The 16,357-nt window shown below is 47.9% G+C and overlaps 3 protein-coding genes across 12 annotated transcripts in view; 1 reads left to right on the top strand and 2 right to left on the bottom strand.

The window, feature by feature from the left end:
- The window catches only part of GATAD2A (GATA zinc finger domain containing 2A), a 37,832-nt gene extending 37,645 nt beyond the window's left edge, over positions 1-187 (bottom strand). For 5 of the 10 annotated variants that reach the window (XM_085517776.1, XM_085517773.1, XM_015886256.2 and 2 more), the window contains exon 1: positions 143-187. The gene's annotated coding sequence lies outside the window, so the exon portion shown is untranslated. Of the gene's footprint in view, positions 1-133 lie in introns of all 10 variants that reach the window. The other 5 variants (XM_085517772.1, XM_085517774.1, XM_015886247.3 and 2 more) reach the window with 1 other exon arrangement.
- LOC107325419 (uncharacterized) lies at positions 103-5,694 on the top strand. The gene is made up of 5 exons (XM_085517953.1): positions 103-193; positions 661-925; positions 1,322-1,535; positions 3,115-5,071; positions 5,346-5,694. Exons 1-3 carry the CDS (start codon positions 103-105, stop codon positions 1,383-1,385), a joined length of 420 nt encoding a protein of 139 aa, XP_085374079.1. The 3' UTR covers positions 1,386-1,535; positions 3,115-5,071; positions 5,346-5,694.
- MAU2 (MAU2 sister chromatid cohesion factor) lies at positions 1,700-16,190 on the bottom strand. The gene is made up of 19 exons (XM_015886246.3): positions 15,729-16,190; positions 15,622-15,639; positions 15,374-15,439; positions 14,774-14,869; positions 13,711-13,805; positions 13,201-13,228; positions 12,660-12,815; positions 12,371-12,517; positions 11,844-11,934; positions 11,562-11,665; positions 10,545-10,622; positions 10,134-10,199; positions 9,766-9,849; positions 9,416-9,465; positions 9,121-9,198; positions 8,570-8,681; positions 7,931-8,021; positions 6,488-6,615; positions 1,700-5,414 (listed from the first exon to the last, which is right to left on the bottom strand). Exons 1-19 carry the CDS (start codon positions 16,146-16,148, stop codon positions 5,340-5,342), a joined length of 1,983 nt encoding a protein of 660 aa, XP_015741732.2. The 5' UTR covers positions 16,149-16,190; the 3' UTR covers positions 1,700-5,339.
- Positions 16,191-16,357: the final 167 nt, after the last annotated feature.

The raw sequence follows: 16,357 nt of genomic DNA on the forward strand, positions 1-16,357 counted from the left end.
CCCCATTACCCCCCCACAGCCTCGTTCCCCTCAGACCCCCCCGTTCCCTTCAGACCCCTCTGGGCTCCCTCACCCCCCCCCCTAATTGGGACCCCCCCCCTCATGCCGGCTGTGTTCCGCCGCTGTCACTCACTCTCCTCACCCCCTCGGAGCCGCCTCTCCTCCTCAGCGGGGCCCGGGCCGGACTGGGGCCGTGGGGGGGGGAGGGGAGGCGGCTCCCTCAGGTGGCCACTGACAGGAGGCGGGCGGGGGAGGGGGCTGCGCGCGCAGGGGCCCGCCTCGCTCCGGGCTCCCTCCCGCCCTCTCCCCCCTTCACGCCATTTCCCCCCCCCCCCTCCATGACGGAGCGGGACTCCCGGGGTGGCGCGCGCGCCACCAACCGTCACCTCTTCGGGACGCCTTTCCCGCCCACTCCGGTTGCTAGGCAGATTTGGACAAACTTGAGGGTTAGCCCCGCCCACTCCTCACTTAGCCACGCCCACTCCACCTTTAGCCCCGCCCACTCTCTGTGTTGTGGCTTTTATTGTTTGATTGACGGCTAAGCTACCCAATGACAAGTCGGCATCAGCCAATCGTAGCCACAACCCGCCTTTGTCCATCCCAAGCCTCGAGGAATGAGGAGGGATGATTTTATGATTGACAAGCATCCTGACCAATAAGCGTGGCCGGGCCTAGAGGCGCGGCCGCCCCCGAGGCCGGCTGAGGTGAGGCGCTGCCCGCGGGGAGGGGCCGCGCCGCCGCCCTTATCCGCCCGCGCAGCGCCGCCTGGGGCCCGCGATAGGCCCGGCCGCCCCCGGCTCCCCGCCCTGCCCCGGCGGCTGGGCCTCGGTGAGTCATCCCGCTTCCTCCCGCGATGTAGGTCGGGGTGCGAGGGCAGCTCCGGGCCCTCCGCCACGCCTACGGCCTTAACCCCTCAGCGCCGCAGGTGAGGGCCGCCCGGGGTAGGCCGCTGTCTGTGTAGGCCCATCTCCACATGAGGCCGTTGGGAGCTGCAGGTCGGTGCTGAGGGTGCTGGGCCTCCCTCTTTCATCTCCATTCCAAAATCCCATTCGCCTGTGCATCACTAGGACTGCTGGAGCAGACGAGCTGCTCTCTTACCCAGCCATTTCCCCATTGGAAACTCATCAATCACGAAGCCATCATTTGGCTTAAAGCCTTCAAAAAGCCAGCAGCTCGTTGGAACCAAAGCTATTCAGCTGATGTGAGGGGCTGGAGCAGCTCAGGTGGTGCTTTGGAACGGGATCATATTGTACAACGTGTCGTTGCTTCAAAGTTTCCCTGCTGATATATCAGCTCAGTGTTTCTTCCTTCTATATTTCAGGTCTGAATGTGAAAATGCCTCCCTGAGCTCAGCGATAAAGAGGCAGAAAGAATTCGTCTCTTAAACCAGCTCCCGTTTATGAAGATCAAACGTGATGTCCTTCCTGAGTGCACAAATGAAGCCTCGTTATAACCCTGACATCTCACAGCTTCCAGCAGTCCCTGCAAGTTCCTGGCCACATCAGCCTTCCCTGGTCCTGCAGCAGCGTGCAGAGGTGAGCAGTCAGGTTCCCTATCAGGTAATTCCGGTTCTTCCTTCCAGGGCAGCAACCCAGATAGAGCTGCAAGGCAACCCCAGGTCCTGGCAGGGAGATGGGAAGGGTCCTCTGTGTGCAGGATTGCCTGCAGATGACTGAAGGAAATCAGTATTTCCACCAAGTGCTAGAAGAAAATTAAACTTTATTTAAAAATTCTTCTAATGTAGAAAACGAGAGGGAAACAAAAAGGCAAAATAAAAGCAAACGACTGCCCCCCGCTTCCACCTCATTACAGGAGTTACTGTATGTACAGCTTCAGAAAGGAGCACTGGCAGAAGGTACACATCCTACTTAATGGAGCACTACCGACACTTAACAATACGTTGTACAAACCTGACGTAACATTGAAAGGTTCACTGCAGGAAACAATGAAATACAGTTGCTAAGACAAGACAGTAGAAGAGCACAGACTGATGTTATTTCACCCAGCGCCCTCAATCAGTCCCCACTGCATCCCAAAGGATCGGGATCGCTCTGCATGGCTTGGAGGCCAACAACACAGAGGGGAAGAGGGAGGGGAGGGACACCACCAAACCCCTTTCTATCCTAATTTGACTCCCTGGCAGACGTGGAAATTGAATACAACTCAAAAGCAGTGAAGCAATATGTTGTGTTGCACCTCGTGTGCCTGCAGGCGGCGTCACAGCTGAAGGCCCGGCTCGATTAGCAGTGTACATCTTTGACACGTGTCGTGTTGGGACAACAGAGAAAGGCACCGGAGTTTTCTCTCTCTGTTTTTACATTCCCTATCCCCAAAGTGAATTAGATTTCACACGTACACGGGCCTTCCCCATAGCCATGCTGTAGGAAATGGCAAACACTGTTCTTCACACTGCATTCTCTATACATATATAAGATTTACACTATCTACAAAACAGCGATTAGGTGTTTTTAAAGTTCTTGCTACTCGTTTAAAAAGACCAAAGAATGAAAACAAAAAAAAAACTGTACAAGTTTCCTAAATTACATCTTTAGAAGAATAATTATTATTATTATTAATTATTTTTTTAGAAGTTCATCAAAGACTTCGTGTTTGTTTCTATGGAGAATTAAATGATGGGACAAGAAAGGTTAGAAATACATTGTTCAAATGGAGTCAGGCTGAGCAAATGACTGTAAACTTCTGGTTTTCTGTTCAGCTTTTACATCCACATCCAAAAAATTAGGAAGAACTTCAGTCTTGAGGTCCTTGTTTTAATCTCTGCTACATACAAAAGATACTGAAAAGCAAAAAAAAAAAAAAAACCCAAACTATTAAATAATTTAATATACAAGCGTAGTTAAAAAGCACTGTACATTGTAACAAATGTACACGTTGAGTTTCAGAGATAGAAAATCACCGAGCTATATCCAAATTTACACGACTTTTGATACTGTGTGATGGGGGGAAAAAGGCCGAGGGCAGCTCTGAGGGGCAGCACCTCAGCTCAACCACTGCACCTGAGTTCCATTGTGCACGAAGCAAAGCACAGGTTGAAGCTGGTGTGTCACACACTTGGATCTCACACACATCCTTCTTCCTGCCACTGCATTGCAGGCGAGTGCTTCAGCTGAGAACCCCAGTGTGCTGATATCAGATCCGAGCAGGTGGACGCTCCATCCGGGCCTCCATTCCCTCCTGCGAACACCAGCAGGGATCTGAGCCGTGAGCAGTTTGGTTCGTGTGATGAGGAGCCAGAAATTGCTGCTGCAAAATGCTCTCCCACAACGCAGTCCTCAGCGCCGCAGCTCCTCGAGGAGGGTGAGGGCAGGAGATGCAGCTCCTGTGTTGCACCAAAGGACTTTTCCTGCTGTAAAATCTTCTCCTGACTTCAGCCTAAACCACAGCTCTCTACAGTCGGGGTTATTTCTTTTTCAGTATTGCCTTAGAGAAGCAGCACTTTCCTGGCTGACTTTTAAAGCCACTTATTGCAGTTGCCACGGGCGTGTATCGGGTAAGCAACAGCCTCAGATTGGGTGGCAGAGTGAAAACAAAAGAGTCTGTATCATCTCATTGAGACTGTGGGAAACGTGAAAGCACGTAAGTGCTGACTTGCACAGCTACAGCCATTCCTCACACCTCACAGGAGCTGAGCTTCAGGTGGATGGCGGGCAGGGGATGCTCCATCCCAACCACCAGCATAGTGAGCAGCAGCAGCTTCCATCCGCACAGACCCTCCCTGTGTCTGGTATATCCCTGAAGCTCTCAGACCTCACAGTTTTCTTGCAAGCCCAATAATACACTCCTTACAGCAATACTGAGGGCACGTTTTCCCTACTGGAGATATAAAAAGGCCTAAAGAACATGCAGCTTCTGCAGAAATAACTGCCTGAAAACAGGATCTGAATTGCTCCTGCACGTCCAGTAGGATGAGCATAAAACCCAATTGAGGGGGATGGGAATGTGCCCCTTTTATGTCATTCAGTGGTTAAAACCAAAGGGTTTGAATTGCAAAACGTGTCTGTGTTTGCTGTTGCTGGGCAGAGGGAAGGGTTTTCTAAAGGAGGACCATTAAAGGGTTCAGTCTTCCTCAAGGGGTCCAACACTCTCTCCACATAGACCTACCAAAGGAACTCAGCTAACAGCTTCCTTTCCCCTTTTTCAACTGGAAGATAAATAGAGCTATCAGGAGAGGAGGAAAAAAAAACCAACCTACCTTTATTTGACCCTTGGAACCCTGCAGCAGCCTGGAATTGCTTCATGGCATTGACAACTTCTGCACTGTTTCCTATAGAAGGAATTTGGGCCGTGCTTATCCTGCTTAGGATGGCTGCAGAGGCACGGGGAGACCAAAGAGCTCAAAAAAGGGAGATAAAACAGGGAGGCTAACACAGAAATACTTTTTGGCTAAGCGCAACCCTCTTGCTTCTGTGGGGAATTGGCTTTAACCACCGAGCTGAGCTGAATCCTCACTGCAATCGTTGGTAGAAATGGTTAAGGCACAAACACTGCCTTGCCTTGGTGAGGCTGCAGGATGCTAAATGCTGGGCCAAAATGAGAAGGGATTTCCTCCTCGGGTACAAATCACTACAAAACAGCAGAGATGGACAGAGCTGCAGTTGTGCTTCTGCATCACCAGCAGTGCAGGGACACAGAAGGGAGACCCTTCATGGGGACAGAGCGGTGCCACTGACTGTCAACAGCCCCAGACTGTGGGATCTGCAACTCTGCTCACCCCAAAGGATCTGACGACCCACATCCCACCGCCCTCAGCACTGCAAGGTGACTCACACACACAAGGAGAACATCACCTCAGAAGCTAAATGTTGAACTTTAGGGCACCCTACAACCAGTCAGGATTGAATCCCGTTGTTCCCAAGAGTGGAAGGGCACAGAAGACGTTCAAACTGGCATGCATTGTAACTCAGGGAATACAACTGGTATGTATTCCAAACTGTGCAAGTCCTCTCAACTCTGTGACACATTTAAAGACAAGTCTATCAAGCTTAAGGAACAACGAGCGTCCTTTGGACTAAACCTTACTTCTCAGTAAGAGGAAAACAGATTAAAACCAGTAGGTATATACACTCTAGCTGTATATTCACACACATTATGTAAAAGTAGCTCAAAATGCCCTTCTCACTTTGCAAGTCTATGAAATGTATGCTGTCTTTAATGCAGTTTCCTACATGGCCCTCGCTAGAAGAGGAATTTGCTGCCTTTTCTTTGAAGAAAAGATTTTGCAATGAGTTTTTCTCCTTTTTTTCTTTCTTTTTTTTTTGGCTTTTTTTTGTTTGTTTGTTTTGTTTGATTCTTATTAAACGCACTGTCCTGATTGTGTTTCACAGGAGACTGGCCAGGCTGGTGGTGGGTCCGTTCTGTGCCTGGAACTGTACGGGAGGTGGTCCATCTGTCCACTGCAAGATAACAAACAGCATGAAAATCCTCCAGCCATGACCTGGGAAGGGGAGGAAGAGCAGCAAGGCCAGAGGAAGGAGCTGCCCACACACACACACAGATGATGAGTGATTTCATGACAAGCTGAGCATCAGGTTTGACTCTGCATCACACACATGGAACAGGGGAAGCTGTGAGTTGCATTAACGACAGGCCTCCATTTAGATGCTGCTGTTTGAGCCCATTCTACACTGCAGCTGTAGTGTTTGCAGAGCGAATAAAGCCTCTGCTTCTCACCCATTTCATGTTTTCCTCTCAAATTTAGCAAAATCTCCTGAACTAGGCAGATTTCCTAGTTCTTAATCCTCTTCCACCTCCACATTTTTAATCTAGCATGGATTACGCGTAAGCCAGCAATGGCAAGCAAAGTCAGCAGAGCATGGAGCTCAGGAGGACAGGCTGTGGGCATCACCAACATGGCCTACATGGCACACGTGGCTCTCAGGATCCCTCTGCAGCCAAAGCCATCAGCTCCTTCCTGCCAGCCCTTTTTTTCCTCCCACAAAGGGAATGTTGGGAAAAGATGTCAGGTTTCCTTGCAACCCAAATTCACATTTGGACATTAATTCTGTCTAAATGAATGGATTAGCTTTCACCCTTGCTGAATTCCAGCATAAGAAAGCACTTTATACATAAACAACATCAGAAGCGTTTCTGACAGTGAGAAGTCCAAAATATGAACCCCTTAAGGTAGCAGCTATGCAGACACTGAACGTCATTCACTGGAAATTCAGATTTATAGATAAGGTGAAAACCTACAAACACTATAATTATATCAATAGAAACCATACAGCAGTACTCAAAGCATTCCCTAGAAGATCTAAACATTAAAGTGAAACCTGAGTATATATTAATTTTCTCTCCAAAGTAGCAGCTGTGACCAAAACGAAGTGGCTACCAGCTACAAAAGGCATTCAAAGAAAGTTCTGGAGTGCCAATGAAACCGCTATAGGAAACAAAGACCTCAAAGGAAATCCAAAGCATGTTGTCCTGCCTCGAGAGCACTCATAACCAGAAGATGAAGATTGCTTACCGTGATTAAATTGTGTTCTGGAAGACTGCACGCTTCAATGTGGTCCTGGAGGAGCTGCTGTGAGAAGTTCTGATGCATCTGTGCTGCCTCATGTGCATCCATTGCATTTCCACAGGCTTTGTTCAGGTCTAAAAGACAAAGAGCTTCATTTGCTCACCAAGAACCACTGTTGGTACTTTTCATCTTATCTGACATGACTCTTCCCTGTAGCAATGAATGAATGACTTAAAGTGCCAATATATCAAGGCTGTCCCACTCAGAACAGGCATAAGAAGAATCTGAGCCCTTCCTCCTTCCAACAGGCCTAGGATTTGATGTTATTTTAGTTTCCAATCATTAAAATAACACTCTATTAATTGGACAAGGAGGAAAGCACCTCCCTACCCAGCAGATCCCCTGTGCTGCATGTATTCGCTCTCTCTATGCTTTGGCACCATCTAGTGGGAACAAGGGCTCAGCAGTCTGTCACCACACTTTGGCAGCACACACCTCACAGCATTTCATTTCTTTTCCCTCCTTGTTCCCCTTCCAAGACCCTCACAGCTGCTCTGCCCATCCCCAATGCAGATCCTACTGTCTTGTTTCCTATGAGGTCTGCTCAGCCAGATTTCAGACTGGTAACACAGTGAGCATCACAATGTCAGCTAACAGGGATAAGCAGAGTAGAGGTGAGGGCTGAGGCACACAGCTTCTGTTGGTGAACAAGTGCTGGATCCTGATGGAGCACCTCTTCTTCAAAAGAGAACCTATCAGTTCCATGGGAAAGCTCTTAGAAAAACCAAAGCAGAATGGGAACGGTGCCTCCATGACAGGAGCAGCAACAGCTGAACAAGGGACAGCCTTTCATCTACAGCAGATTCATCATCATTATGGGCATGTTTTGTATGTCAACCACTGCTTGGAAACCAATGAGAGAAGTTATTTCAATTGCCTACAAGCAGTTTTGTAGCAAAGGCCGTAGTAAAGCAGAACATAAGCCTGGTCCAGCGCTTGGTTTACAGCACCATGCTTATAGCAAACACGACAGCTTAATAGAAACTGAAAGTGTGGGGTAAGTTCTTGGAAAAGGGGTAGAGTTACTGCTTTATTTTCTAGTGAAAGCAAATCAATTGCGGCATTAACACTGACAGTCTGCCAAGAAGCCAGTCAATATTTGAACAAAGCATCCTGGGGCCCATGTAAGTCAGATTAAACAATATTTATGTATGAGTGATGTAAGAGTTGCTTCTATTTATTAAGGCTCCCACGCAGAAGCAAAGCTTAATAAAATGTTTACTGCATTGAGAGCTGCAGTCAAAGCAAAACCCTGCAACAACAGCATGGATGCTGCACAGCTGTGACCTGGAGCCCTTCCTATGCAGTCACAGCCTACATCATGAGCACCCCCATGCTGAGCAGCAATGGTTCTTTGCCACTCATTTTAAGCACATTTCCCTTGCTTACCTCTCAGCAGAGCTGAAGACCACAGCTGCACAGACATATCCGGGATCTTGCTTGCAAGCTGCATGGCTGGCACTACCATATTATTACTTTCCTGGTGAAGAGTAGACATCAACATCAAAGATGTATTTTTTTCCCCTTGCAAATATGTAATATATCGAAGAGATGCTGAATTTGAGACCGAAATTTTGCCTAATTTAATTGCTAGCTAGCAAGCCGGAATGCTTAATGGGACAATAACCCAAACATATCATCTAAAGCTGTCTGGGATTTCTCTGTGTCCTAGGAATTATAGTGTCTGCGTTGTGCAAGATAACAGAAGTATTTCACACATTCTGGCATATGATGAAAATTCAGAAGAGCTCACACCCACAGATGCCTCCAAACAATCCCTCTGTATGACGTTACTTATCCTTTATTCTGTTCTTTATTTTCCTGAGTGATTTCAGGCATTGCAGAAACACTCCTTTCTACAACAGGACTTAAACACTTTGTTATACAGTGCTGCTCAAAGAATGATGTATATCCATGAGCTGCCAGCTCCATACAAACACTCCTCAACACAGCTTGTGGAAGCTCCCCAATTTGCTCTGGCAAACCAATACTCAAATACATGGTAGTAGCAGATGCATGAAGGCTTACCCTGTGATTCCCTAACACGTAGAATATGTGACCCAGGAGCACGAGGGAACACGCTGTTAATCGATTCAAATCTTCTGCATTTGACATTTTCAGCGTCTCTCGCAAGAACCTCCTGCCAACACAGAGCACAACACGAAGCCTTCAACCAAAATCTGCTTTCCCTGATGCTTTTAAGAAATGTCATTAAGAACCCAATGAACCCCATCAGCAAATACCAGCACCCGGGAATAAATGCGTGCTGAGGGTGACCCAAAACAAAGAGCTTCACTCCCAAACCTCACCTTTCGTTTAGCAAGAAGGACTATAACACATTCCCCTCCCTTTGAAAAGCCTTACTTTCAGATGGGCCACTGCAGAACACCACACGAGTGTTACTCAGAGCAAAAGAGATGTAAAACAGCCTTTGCCTCAAGCGAAACAGAAGGTTGGCTAAACCCACAGGGAACCCAGGAGCTTGGAAAGCAAAGCCTCTGAGTTCTCATGTTGAGTTTAAATCCTGATCTGGTTTTTCCTTCTCCCCCCCCCTTCCAGGTGCAGTGCTTTGTACTCACTTTGCCTCGTTGTATCTTCCTTGGAAGAAGGAGAACAGACCTCGGATATAGAAAGCTGCAGCTCGAAGGCAGTGGGAGCTACAAACAAAGCAGAACATTGACAGTGAGGCACTGCACAAACAGCACAGGCTGTGTCCCATAACCAAACCTCTGCACAACACAGTACGTTTAACACACAGTCAGAGCTTCTACATCGAAAAGGAGAGGATTATTCTGTCTTCTGTGTCTAAAGCCTGATACAAAACCAGCATTACCATCATCAATGCAACATCAGCACAGTTCCTGGAACTCTCACCTCACAGGAAAATTGTGGTCTGGATTTATCCTTTCCAATAAGCTGTAAAGCTGTAAAGCAAGAGGGGGGGAGAAAAGATAATCAGTGCTTCTGACATATATACAGCTGATGGTACAGACAGCAAAAGTCTGATACAAAGTGCACATTCTGGTCCTAGAATCGAGTTTTATACAAAAAACGATCTTTTAAACTTTATAGAAGTTACTATAAACTGTCAATGCTTCTTCAGAAAACTCTTAGCAGTCATTTAAAGGAGCTGCTCTGGACCCAAATACTGACTCAGATTCATTAGTTAGTCCAAACCAGGAATGAACTACACAAGAAAGGCAGGATGCAATGAGCTCTCTCACCTCCTGGTGCCGGTTGCCTTCCCTGATGTACACACTGGCCAAGTTTGTCACAATGAATGCCCACAGCTCCTGGTGTGTAGTGAGCTGAAATAAAACAAAGCACATCAACTGCATAGTCAGAATTGTTCAGTGCTTAACCCAGAGTCAGTTAAACCCCATCTTTAATATATACAAAAAGAAAATATTCAGATTTAACGTCTGTTTTTTAGCCACAAATTCTCCTAACCTGAACTCAGTTCAGATTTTCCTCTGCTGAACAAATGCAACTAATACAGACAGTCTTCAGACTTCCAACATCATCTGCCTGGTGCCCCACACAATCACAAGCCCAGCCACCACAGTGAATATTGTGAGAAGAAAAACCTTACCCTCAGTGCTGTAGTAAACTGTGCTTCTGCATTGTCCATGCAATTAACAGAAATGCAGTAGAGCCCCTGTAGAAGACATGATGTTGGTAAGGGAACAGCACATTGTTCCACGTCCAAGCTCTTAATTACTTCAAACCTTCAAATAGCAATGCCACAATGTTCTCACAACATGCACAGCGCATATCCTGTGTATTTACTGTGTATTTACACTGTGTACCAGCTATTATGGCACAGGACACTTTAAAAGAGCTGGCTGTGAGTCCCCATAGCAGGACAGGCAAACAAGCAAAGCAAACTCCATTGCTCAGCAGGAAATTCTGCTGTCTGCATCACTGTGAGCTCATTTCTGGTGACTGTTCAACATACAGTCCTCAAAGAGTCACAGGTTTCTCTCTCATCACAGACACTTACTAACAGAGTGTGCAGCTGGGCAGCATGATTAGAAAACAGCCTGGGAGACTGCTGGCAGAGCTGGCAGACTTGTGAGATCTGTTAGGAAAGAAAACAATCTAAGATCTTTTGCTGTGTTATGATGTATGCCCTCTATCCACCTAACTGCACTATACACAGCATTCAGGAAGCTGTAGTAACTGCTTTCAGAACCTAGTGCTGCTCTTCAGTGATGGCAGAGCCAGCTGTGCCTCGGGCTGAGGGACGTGCAGCTCTGTGCACGCTCCTCCCACACTCACACACACACAGGAACTGGTTTAGAATGATCTGCTTTGCTGCAGCTCTACCATATGGTGGCACCACCTGCAAACAAATACCAGATCTGTTCGGAAACGCTCCGATTCTGTGCTGGCACACAACAGAAAAGCTGGAATCAAACTCTCCCCAAAGGGAATGTGCCTGTGAGGAGCACCAAGAGCACAGCACTACTCTTTTAAGCTGATTTTCCCCCAAACACATTCACATGAAGGCTGACAAGAGGCTGAGATGATGCAGCACTGACTCCTATAAATAAGGGGTGGACAGGAATTAAAAATGCTTGGGAGAACAGAAAAAAAGTGCAGTTTACTCTTGCATTAGAGAACACTGCCCCATCCTTTTTACCCCCCCCCAAAGAAAGGACAGAAAGTCAGAGAGCCTTAAAGACAGAGAAGAACAAGGACAGGACAGGAACGCTACAAGGAAGTGAAAGGGGAAGAGTTAAGAGCTGCCCTCAGCCATGAATGGAAGGAAAAGACACCAGACCAATTGTGACCAGGAAGAAGGGGCCACTTCTTGCCACTGCTCAGTACTTGTCAACCCCACATGAAACAAACTAAGTGGTGACTAATCCCCAAGCACCATCAGGCCCGACTATGTCTGTTAGCTTAGCACTGCTGGAACCCCCATCTGAGCCCAAGAATTCTCCTTGAAACACAATTTTACAAGCTATTATTGCACGTATCCCCAGCTAAGGAAATAGTTGAAGCCTGTGTTTACCTCCTGCAACGCTGTAGCTTTGTGTCCTGTGACAAGTCGACACATGATAATGTGTTCCAACAAAATCACTTGGAAAGATGACAAGATAGGACTGCAGTCCAACACTGAAGAGGGAACAAAGGGAATATGGTTAAGTGATGTTAAGATAATACCAATATCCAGGGCACACAGACCCTCCTGCACCCAGCCAGCTTCCTAGTGCAGGTGGTTCAGCACAAAGAGCTCTTGAAACAAGTAATGGAATCTTGCAGCATCAGCCAGATTCTCATCCTTTATACTTACTTTTTAGCTTCTCTAGCTGCATGAGTGCTTTGTCTGTGTACTTCTGAGCCTTCTCCAGGTACCCTGCTTGCATGGAATGCATCACTGTCACCTGCCAGAGGACACAGGAAAGATTACAAAACATTTCCTTTGCAGAGGAAAGGTCTGAGCATTCACACAACAGTTTTATATCAATTAAGAACAAAAATCACATTCAAGAAGTGTGGCAAATCAGTTTCAAGAACGTGAAGTCAAGATTGCTCTTCTGTTGGTAAAAATAAGCCAACATAGAATCAAACCTTCCCCTAGAATTATCTGGGTTTGATATTAATGAAGCTTTATTCCACTTCCCAGACTTCTCACACAGCCTTTTCAAACACTGACGTCACTGAAAGCAATTTTCTCACAGATGCCGTGTCAGAATTAAGCTGTCAGCGCAATGTAAAGCAGCACGTGGTTTGAAGAATCAATCGCTGCTGGTTTTAGACCACTTTTAAGCAATTCCTCATTAATTAGCAATATGCATTAAGTAAAAGAGAGCTGCTCACCAAGTAGACGAGCACACACATGTGTTCCTTAGGCAGCCAGTGAAAGAGATCCGCAGGGTTGCTGGGCAGAATCTCATCATCGTGTAGCGTGGATATGGTCTGAATGCACTGCTGAAGCTGCTTCAGACACGGCTTCACACTCTTCACCTGCATGAGATGATGCACTTCAGACACAGCCACTGCATCCCAGTCACCTGAACACTTACTTAGCTAGTAAACCTGCCAAGCAACCAATAATCCCCATGCTCATGAACTTAAGTCAGACCCAGCTCTTGCAGTCTACACGCACCTGCCCAGCATCCAGGTAATGTGTGACCTGCAGGACTAAGAAGAACACACGCAACGACTCCTTCTGGATGGGGTTTCCTTGCCAGTTTTCAACTATCTGCCCACACAGGGTAAGGAGAGGGTGCACCTCCTGCAGCTTCCGTTCCATCAGAAGGAGCTGTAATTCAAAACACAAACCAGTTTTGTGCTTGGCAGTTCAGATGCTCAGAGACCAAAGTCATATTGATCCATTATTTCAAATAAAACTAGACTCAAAGGCATCTGTTTGCAAAAGCAGCAACCTTGGAACAGTATTTTCATCCTTAATTCCAAGGGATCCAAAGACAATTCACAGTTAGAAACCACAGAAAGCAAAGGAACCCATGCACAAGAATCCTACAGACTTGAGGCTTATTCTGGACCCATTTGACTCTGTGTTTACATGAACAGAATATACAGAGCACAGTTAATACCTTAAAATAAGCAACTGATGTTCAGATAAGTTACATTCTCTTCTAGCTTGTATCACACTAGTTAAAAATTTAGAAGCGTATCCAACTCACCATTCCCTTGCTTAGCAGAAACAGTGCTCTGAAATGAAAGAAAATAAGGTCATAATCGAAAGGAAACACCAAACACCCCCCACATAAAGCACATTTATAAAGCATGTCTCTATCCAGCACATAAAGGTAGATGGAGAAGTCCAATCCCAGCACCAGGAACCACAAACCCAACCTCTCAGCTCCATGCCTAAGCCTCAAACCATTCCAGCTGCAGTAGCTGCTAAGGTCAAAACAAGGCTTATAAAACAAAGTTCAGTATGAAAAACAACAACAGAAACCTCTCCCAAATCTTAGCAGACATCATTGATTTTCAGAGGAAAATTAAAGAGCTGAACAAACTCAGATCTAAGAGAGCACTCAGGATCAATGTTTCGCCTGTAAAACCCACGTGGCAATCAGAGGCCACATCTCTCATTTAGAGATAGAAGAGGAGGATGTAGTATAACACATCCAAATAAGAACAACAACCCAAAGAGAGAAGGAAAAAAGCCAAAGCTGTGTGGAACTCACCTGGTATACTCAGACCCCACCACTCGGGCATACTCTGCTCCCACTCCCAGAAGGTCACATGCAGATACCAAATCTTTTTCAAGAGTATGTAGTTGCTGAAATGAAATAAGGCCAAAAAAAAGGTCAACTTTCCTTAATGAGACTGATAATCCTTTTGTTTTTTAATGTAATTACTTCTGTGTTTCACATGTGATAACTGCTATTAATTACTTTGCCTCATGCTGGACTCATTTTCCAGGATCACCTGGAATTCCCCAGAAAAAGCCTGTAATGATTCAGAAGGAACTTCACAGCCAGGTTTCATGCTCCAAAGCTGTTATAATTTACTGACATTACGTGCAGGCAGGATCAATTCAGACAGAACCAACCTTGTACAGTTACATCAGCAAGTACATCATGCAAGGCACGACTCAGGTGATGAGGAAGGGATGGCACAGCCTGCACAGCACCCCTCCCTCCTTCCAGCCTCCCACATTTCAGATGTTTTCCAGGCTCAGGTAAAGAGCCACACAACTGCAGAAGAACATGGACTGAAGCAGTGAGACATACGGACCCTTGTGGTCAAGCAAAAAAGCCAGAAAGGAAATACCACACAGAAAAGAAATCAGCAAAGAATGTCAAGCTCCAAGAAAGGATCCTATTCAGTGGGAGGCACCGAGAGAAAAAACATTTAAGCTTCTTGTGGGTACTCAGGCATTAACTCATTGCAAAGCAAACATTTGTCCTTTAATCGATAGGAAAAGCTCTGCACAGTTCCCAAACTATACAAAGGAGCTCAGCAGTTCCTTTGCAAGGAAGTTGGTCTGCTTGTTTAAGCCCATCAGGAAGGGTGGAAAGACAAGTACAGGTGACTATTAAGGCAGCCTTCAAAGACAAAATTTCTTGCTAGCCAGCTCCCCTTCACAGAATACCTCTAAAGAGCAATTAAATCCCTCAGATCTCTCTCTCCATTGATACCGATGACTGGAAAAAATAGAGGTAGCCAAGATCTTTCACATAACACAGATGTTTCCCAGCCACAGCGTTACATGGTACTCCCAGTTAGCAATAGAACATCACTCACTGCAAGTTGGAAAAGCAGCCTACAGTGCCAGTATGGAGTCTGCTGTGAGATCTGGATGGCCTTGCGTAACAGAGGCTTCGCTGTGTCCACTGAGTTCTGAAACAGAAACACAAAGCCAAGTCAACACGAGAGCCAGGCCCTGAGCATTGCTGCAGGAGCAGCTTCTGAACAAGACGTGTTCGGTGCTGATCCTCAACCAAAGCCTCACAGGTCAGGACATTTATAACATGAAAAGTAACCCGTGTAAGCTTTTAACATGCAACACCACACAACCATAATCAAAGTCTGCTCAAAGGCATCGACTATTCCAACGTTCCCAGCACTGTCTCTGCAGGAGGAGCACTCCAGCCCTCTGAGCACCCTCATGCTGCAAAAGGTCCATTGATTTCCTGAGGCTGGGGGCACAGAATCCTTTGCAATATTCCAGGTGGGGCCACACGAGGGCAGAGCAGAGGGGGACAAACCCCTCCCTTGTCCTGCTGCCACTTCTCTATCGATCCAGCCCAGGATCCAGCTGGCAAACCCCACTGCTAACAGCTGTACCCCATACAGAGAGCAAAACCAGCAGCAGCACACAGAGCCCCCCATTGCAGCACTCACCTCCTGGCAGTACAGCTCGGACAGCAGACTGGCTGCCTCGAACTTCACGTCCTCAAACTGCGGGATCTGACAACATCTGAGTTAAGTAAATACTCAAAGCAGCATCACAACACCCCTCACCCTTACAGTAACACACGGAGCTAAGAAAGCAGCCCTGAGCGGGTTGAGTGGGTTAAGAACTCGGCCTCACTCCCTGTCCCATCGCCGGGCCTCTTCTGGGATGACTTCAGGCGGCCAGTTAAGGATACCTGCTGCGAGATCAGCCACTGCAAGAGAACAAGGCGGTTAGCACACGGTGGATCAGCACACGGTGGACAGCTCAGCCCCCCCCACCGCCCGCAGCCCCCACACTCACCGCCTTCTCCAGGTGCCCCCGGGCCTGCTCCCCGTTTCGGGTGTGGTGGTAGAGCACTGAGCCGAGCTGGAGGTGAGTGCGGGCCTCCATACGGGCCGGGGGCTTCCTGGGCAGCACGGCCTGCAGGCAGTGCACGCAAAGCCGAACCTTGGGCGGGCTGGACGTTCGGAAGTGCTCGGCCAGGCCTAGAAGCGCCAGGTACCACGACTCCCCGCCGCCTCCGGCCGCACCGCCGCCCGACCCCGAGCCCGGGCCGGGCCCAGCTCCCCCCGCTCCTCCTCCTCCTCCCGCTCCCCCTCCTCCTCCTCCGGCCTCCCCGGAGCCCGCGGCTCCTCCCGCTGCCGGCTGGGGCTGCTGCTGTGGGGGCGGCTGCTGCTGAGGGGCCGCTCCGCCCGCCGCGCCCGCCGCCACCGCCGCCATCTCAGTCAGGGCCGCGACAACACGGGAGGGGGGGGGGGGGGAGGAAGGGGAGGAACCGGGATGGGGGGGCAGCGGAGCGCGCGGGGGGTGATGGGAACTGCAGTCCGATGAGGGCTGAATGACGTCAAATGACGGAAATGACGTCAGGGCGTCGCGAGAAGGATTGTGGGAGTTGTAGTCCGAGCGCGCCCTGCGGCGGAGTTGTGCTA

Source organism: Coturnix japonica, chromosome 16 (genome assembly GCF_054131305.1).
Source record: "Coturnix japonica strain WE chromosome 16, WE-NBRP24, whole genome shotgun sequence".
Classification (NCBI taxonomy): Eukaryota; Metazoa; Chordata; class Aves; order Galliformes; family Phasianidae; genus Coturnix; species Coturnix japonica.

Excerpts from the sequence above, each read along its gene's own strand:
- LOC107325419 (XM_085517953.1), top strand. The coding sequence starts at position 103 with ATGCCGGCTGTGTTCCGCCGCTGTCACTCACTCTCCTCACCCCCTCGG. Across the intron at positions 194-660 it reads GCCCGGGCCGGACTGGGGCC|CGTGGCCGGGCCTAGAGGCG; the intron begins GTGGGGGGGGGA and ends CTGACCAATAAG. Across the intron at positions 926-1,321 it reads TTAACCCCTCAGCGCCGCAG|GTCTGAATGTGAAAATGCCT; the intron begins GTGAGGGCCGCC and ends TCTATATTTCAG.
- MAU2 (XM_015886246.3), bottom strand. The coding sequence starts at position 16,148 with ATGGCGGCGGTGGCGGCGGGCGCGGCGGGCGGAGCGGCCCCTCAGCAG. Across the intron at positions 13,806-14,773 it reads GGCTGCTTTTCCAACTTGCA|CAACTACATACTCTTGAAAA; the intron begins GTGAGTGATGTT and ends ATTTCATTTCAG. Across the intron at positions 9,850-10,133 it reads AGTTTACTACAGCACTGAGG|CTCACTACACACCAGGAGCT; the intron begins GTAAGGTTTTTC and ends GTTTTATTTCAG.